General features: G+C 42.1%; 1 protein-coding gene across 1 annotated transcript in view; it reads left to right on the top strand.

The window, feature by feature from the left end:
• Positions 1-1,840: 1,840 nt before the first annotated feature.
• The window catches only part of LOC123033662 (vomeronasal type-2 receptor 26-like), a 14,243-nt gene continuing 9,676 nt past the window's right edge, over positions 1,841-6,407 (top strand). The window contains exons 1-4 of the mRNA XM_044450377.1: positions 1,841-2,643; positions 3,037-3,252; positions 3,826-3,952; positions 4,382-5,267. Of these exons, the coding sequence (XP_044306312.1) occupies positions 1,852-2,643; positions 3,037-3,252; positions 3,826-3,952; positions 4,382-5,267 (2,021 nt within the window). The 5' untranslated portion in view covers positions 1,841-1,851. The remainder of the gene's footprint in view (positions 2,644-3,036; positions 3,253-3,825; positions 3,953-4,381; positions 5,268-6,407) is intronic.

Consider the following 6,407-nt stretch of genomic DNA (forward strand, 5'->3'; position numbering starts at 1 on the left):
TTAAGAAGGTGTGTTTCCAAAAGATTTTTTAAATACAGAATTGATGGCACAGCAGGGATGCAACTCACTATACCAGCAATGTAGATCATTGGAAAACAAAAGAGAGCAGAGCAGAGCAAAGCAAGGCTGCATATACCCCTTCTGACTCCTGATGCATCCAACAGCAATGTATGAAAACCTGGTTTTAGTCCATTTTCTTCCAGTATGTGATTCATTTACATGCTGGTAGAAAGACCTAGATGTAATCTGCAGTTGAACTTTTTGAATTTACAAGTTGGCAGCATGATTCTCATTTCAAAACGGCACGCAAGAATCCAGCTTTCTGAAATATGCAGATAAAAAGCCCTGTAGTTACTGGGATAAAATGCAGTATTTCAATAAAGCATAGAATTTGTGAAAAATGCAAGCATTGGGGGTTCATTTTCATATGAGCAGAAGGAAGAGCACAAACTCTGGTATGGAAATGAGCTGAACTGAGCTTCAGATGGAATTTGGAGAACCTGTCAAAGCTGAAATCTAGGGGTCTCAATTTTCCACCCACTACACCTGACAACCAATACTGGATTGCAGATCAATGCTGAAGCCTTTAGGCAAGTGCTGGAAGTGCTGGCAGTGCCCAGTGGAGAAAAACCAAGTCATAGCAAAAGCATGAAAGCAAACCACTGATATGGATGGTAATAGAGCCAAGGGAAAGCAAAAAGGATGGAGCAGATGTGGTGGCTGACGAACATGCTTAGTTTCTCGGTGGATAAACCAGATTGCTATTGTTAATGAAAGTCTATATATCCTTCTAGGTATCATATTTCTTTCTTCATACGACTGTATTCCCTCTTCAGTTCATGTGGGTAATTACAAAGAACACGATGATAAAAATAAAATGAGCAGAATGAAGAAGCAGATGGGTTAAACCCAAGCATAGTTATACTTAGGGTAGATCTGGTGTCCCTAGAAATAAACGTGAATACTTTTATGCAATCCTATGGGAAAAAAAAAACAATGACTAAATCTGGATTAACTGGAATCTATGAAGATTAATGACAGAGTACTTCACGTTGCATCTGTAGGATGGAGATTCCTTGGTCATGTGTGTGGCATGCTTTTCCATGTTAGTCTTTCTTCTCTCTCCTTAGATTTAAAGTTGGATTGAGTTGGTTCTCGTTTTTTGTTTTTTTGCCTTGTATATCACACAGCAGTGTGGAAAAACTGGCTAATCAGTAAAATGTTCCTAATATGTATGTTGCTCCTAGGTTTCCCTTGTAGCTTCTGAATATGTATGAACATAATAGTAGAAATACAGCAGTGTTTTAGTGCATCCTCTAGAATCCACACCCTCCCCCTTTTCTGCAAGTCCTCGTCAATTTGTTTCATGCCTAATGTTTCACACCAGGGCACACCATCCAGGGTTCAGTTATGCAGGCCAGATGTGTCACCTTATCCATTTTTAATTCATGGATGGTTTTACCAATTGAACTGAAAGGGAGAAAAAAATTATCCTTGTTTGAATTCTTGCCCTAAAGGAAACCATTCTGCTTCTCCACAGACATTCTTAAGTATTATTCAGCAAAATGCTATGATCACCCATACTGAGAAGCTATGGCACGCTTCCACCATGACCTGAAAATAAAAATGGTTGTCACTGCTGCAACAGGAGAACCAACAGGAAAATTAAGCCATGGTAGCATCTTCTGTGCAACCTGGGGCAATGTATCACCCATGAGATACAACACCCACCCCACTCAACCTCAGATTAAATGTTCCTCATGATTTCCTGTTTTACTTCCTTTCCCGTAGCTCGCATATAGCTCTGCCGTGGGGATGGATGCCAAATCCCAAGCTGTCTTCCTCCATTGGATGTTCCCCAATGGTGACTACCAATATAGAGGTATTATCCAGCTTCTGCTGCATTTCATGTGGACATGGATTGGGCTGATTTACCTGAATACTGGAAGTGTAACTGAGGCATTGATGCGGAATGTGATTCCGATGTTTTCCATGAGTGGTATCTGTTTTGACTTCGTGAAAAAAGTTACTGTTCATTCTAGTGATACGAGTGAACTTGTGTCGGGAGGACACAGAACCATCAGCACAGCTATGGAAAGCAATGCCAGTGCAGTGATCTTTCATGGGGAATTTCACAGTATGATAAATCTAATACTTTTGCTTAGTGTTGCACAGTTTGAAAATATACCAGGGAAGGCCAAAATCTGGATTATGACAGCAGATGTGGATTTCACACTCCTCCCTTTTCAAAGAATTTGGGATATGCATTTTATCCATGATTCAATATCCCTCACCATTCATTCTGAGCAGATGTTGGAATTCCAGCAATTTCTTGAGAAGAGGAACCCTACTTGGGAAAAGAATGATGGGTTTCTGGTGGACTTCTGGCAACAGACATTTAACTGCATGTTCCCCAGTCACAACACAGAGATGACTGCTGGGGACATCTGCACTGGGGAGGAGAAGCTGGAGAGTCTTCCTGCATCGGTGTTTGAAACAAGCATGACTGCCCACAGCTACAGTGTGTACAATGCAGTCTATGTAGTTGCACATGCGCTGCATGCCATGCATTCATCACTGCAGGAGCATCGAGCAACAGTGAATGGTGGGGGGCAAAAACTTTTCCAAAGACACTTGTGGAAGGTAATTGAATTGTGTACAAAGAAAAGTCGACATTGATTTGATTTGAGACCAGGAATCCTATCTTCAACACGAACCAAGCATGATGTGTCTGTAGAAGAGTGTGCATTCCTTCAGTCATGCATCTTACGCTTTATCTTCCTTTGTTGGTCTGTATATTACAATGTAGACTGTGCAAAATATTATTATTCTCCTATTGGCACTACCAGCATAATAACAGTAACAGGTTGTTCTAAAGTTATCTAGCTTTTTGTAATTCCTAAATTATACACATATATTATTAGTTCAAATAAAACTTTTGGAATGACTATCAAATTCAAACAACATAGGACAGCAGATTCCATCAAGGAATGCTTTTCCACCTCTTTTCTGACTTCCCTTTCCTCTCCTATTTAGCTCCAAAGCTTTCTGAGAACAGTCATCTTTAACAACAGTGCTGGAGAAAAGGTTTCCTTTGACAAAAATGGGGAATTGGTCACTGGATTTGATATTATCAACTGGGTGACATTCCCTAACCAGACCTTCCTTAGAGCCAAAATTGGACATCTGGACCCAGACAAACACTTCAGGGTTTCTTCTGATATCATCACATGGCCCATCAAATTTAATCAGGTAGGCTAAAGGTAATTTTAAGGAGTACTTCCATATTTCAGCAATGGTCACACTCTTCCCTGTGTTCTGATAGTGAAATAGCACTTGCTTTCTTTTCCAAAATGCTCTTCTGACATTTTTTCAAATCTTGAGTAAGCAACATTTCTCAGTGCCCCGCACACCAATGTTTTGAGTCTTTCCTTTGTTTGCTTCCCAGAATATCACTACATTTTGGCTCTTTTGGTTGGGGAAGCCACCATCTGTAACCCAACAATATCCTGAGAATGTAGTAGATGTGGGACATTGTGAGTGAAGCATAATTCTACCTGGTAGGCAGCAACATCTGCAGGAAGAAAAGTTAGGAATCTGAGGGAAATATGTTCCAAGTAACTTTTCTGCCCCACTTCAGAGCCAGCCAGAGCTTGGTTGAGGATTGTTCAAGCAAGTATTTCCTTCTCATTCATATTTCTCAATGGCTTTATTTAAATAGTGATAACAGCAAAAGAAAAGGGATGCATCCCTGAAAATATTTTGTGTTCTTTTTCAGAAGAGATTTTGAATGGTAAAAGATTATTCCCTCCACTGTTTGTACAGACACAACCTTCTTCTGTCTGCAATGATAAATGTCACACGGGTTCTAGAAAATCAAAGAAGGAAGGGAAGCCTTTTTGTTGCTATGATTGCAGGCCACGTCCTGAAGGGGAGATTTCAAATCAGACAGGTGAGAGCCCTTTTACAAAGTCTCTCAGAAAGCTGTCTTGGTATATTTCATTAACTGGACTTAAATTACCCTCGTTTGAAAAGGTCTTCAGGTGAAGACATTTGTGTTGGAAGAAGAGTCCCACTGAGCAATTGTGATAGCATGGCACTATGATGTTACATTGAAACCAAAACACTCTTTCTTCTGAGATGGGGATAGGTGTGTGGAAAAAGGTTTGAGCACAGAACACAGGGAGCTTTCAGTAATGGGTTAGGCATTCTTGATTGTCTTTTTCCTGAGAGAGGAATGGATGTAGATCCTACTATTGCAACTTATAGAGGAAAAGATTAAAGCCAGCACCTCTCCAGCACTTCTGTATAGTACTGAAACTTGATCAGATCGATGACTTCCATATATAACTCTTGCTGATACATACATTTGCTTTTCCAGATATGGATACTTGCTTTGAATGTCCCGACAGTTATTATTCAAACCAAAACCAGGACAAATGTTTTCCTAAGTTTATCACTTTCCTATCGTTTGAGGAACCCTTGGGGACCTCCTTGGCCACACTGGCTCTTTTGCTTTCTGTCACCACAATTTTGGTCTTGCACATCTTTATGAAGTTCCATGACACACCCATCGTTAAAGCCAACAACCGAAATGTCTCCTACATCCTTCTCATCTCCCTCCTGCTCTCCTTCCTTTGTGCTTTTCTCATTGGCCAACCTGGGAAGGTAACCTGTCTCCTTCGACAAACTGCTTTTGGGCTCATCTTCTCGGTGGCTGTTTCCTGCATGCTGGCCAAAACCATCACTGTGGTGTTGGCCTTCATGGCCACCAAGCCAGGATCTAAGATGAGGAAATGGATGGGAGAAAGGCTTGCCACCTCCATTGTTCTCTCCTGCTCCCTTATTCAAGCTGCCATTTGTACACTTTGGCTGTCAATATCTCCCCCATTCCCAGGTATGGACATGCACTCCATAAGTGACCAGATTGTAATCCAGTGCAACGAAGGGTCAGACACTATGTTTTATTGCGTCCTTGGTTTTATGGGTTTCCTTGCCGTTATGAGTTTCACTGTGCCTTTCCTATCCAGGAAGCTTCCGGACAGTTTCCAGGAGACCAAGTCCATCACCTTCAGCATGTTGCCGTTCTGCAGCGTGTGGGTGTCCTTTGTTCTCACCTACCTCAGCACCAAGGGGAAGTACATGGTGGCAGTGGAAGTCTTCTCCATCCTGGCTTCCAGTGCTGGCCTCCTGGGGTGCGTCTTTTTCCCCAAATGCTACCTCATCATCTTGAGACCAGATCTGAACAAAAAGAAGCATCTAATAAAGTGGAACAAATAAACAAAATCTCATCTTGGAAGGCATTGCATATTGCGTATCCATACCAATGAGAAGCAGAAACAGAAGCAGAAGCAGAAGTAAAAGAAGCTGTGGCAATGTGTACCATCTTGTTAATTAACATATATGTATGCTTGCACAAGATTTAATATATTCAGAATGGTTTGACCATTTTTTTCTGAAATATGTTCTCCCCCCTCCCCCAAGTTTTATTATTTTCTCTTCAAATCTAAAACTAAAGTAACAATTATTCCAGAGATATCGGACATACTAGATTGACATCTGTGAGGAGGCAGAGGGGCTCATCCCTTTTCCTGGGGCCTTCCATAGTGCAGGGCTGGAGACAACAGGGCAAGGCTTGGGTATCCATATAGGGAGAACAACTCACAAGAAGGCAGGGGCCAGGGGATATGAGCGAGCATGCAGTTGTACGGGACTGCAGACCAAGGCTTTAACAGCTGGGGTGGATGGAGTCATGCATGAGGAAGGAAGATAAAGAGGAGGAAGAGGAAGGAGGGGGGAGAGGAGAGAGAGATGGCGAGAGTGCAGAGAACGTGGAAACACACATGTGTTTGAGGAACAGCTGGTGTGGCTGCCACTGGCAGGCAGGCCAGGGCAAACTGTTGGCAGAGACTGGGGAGCACTACTGCCAGGATGGTGCAGTTCATTGCCATAGCGACAGGAGGGAAGGGAGCTGGAGCAGGCAAGGGCCAAGGCACTGTGGGAAGTGAGTGGTGGAAGTGTAACGGAAGAATAAAGGCTGGGTGAGTGCCCCACCTTTCTTGTGTTGCTCTTCATGGAGAAGCCACGAGGGGGTCTTTGGCTTGCAGCCCCCTCCTGGTGCAGTCACATCTTACTCCTTTTTACAATCAATAACCATATTCAATTTTACATATAGTCCCGCTTCCCTAACCAATAATAAAAAGAGTTCCAATTTTGATATGAGTATGTACCTTACTTCTCCTTCAAAGTCAATCTGTCCATTTCAGCCAAATCCAAAATATCTTTTAAAATCACCTCTTCAATAGATGACTCTTCATTCCTCCACTGTTGAGCAAATGTAATTCTCGCTGTGGTATTTATGTGAAAGATCAAATATATACATTGTTTATCAAAGTCATCAGGAATAA

The sequence above is a fragment of the Varanus komodoensis genome, unplaced genomic scaffold, assembly GCF_004798865.1.
Source record: "Varanus komodoensis strain SLA01 unplaced genomic scaffold, ASM479886v1 scaffold646, whole genome shotgun sequence".
Lineage (NCBI taxonomy): Eukaryota > Metazoa > Chordata > Lepidosauria > Squamata > Varanidae > Varanus > Varanus komodoensis.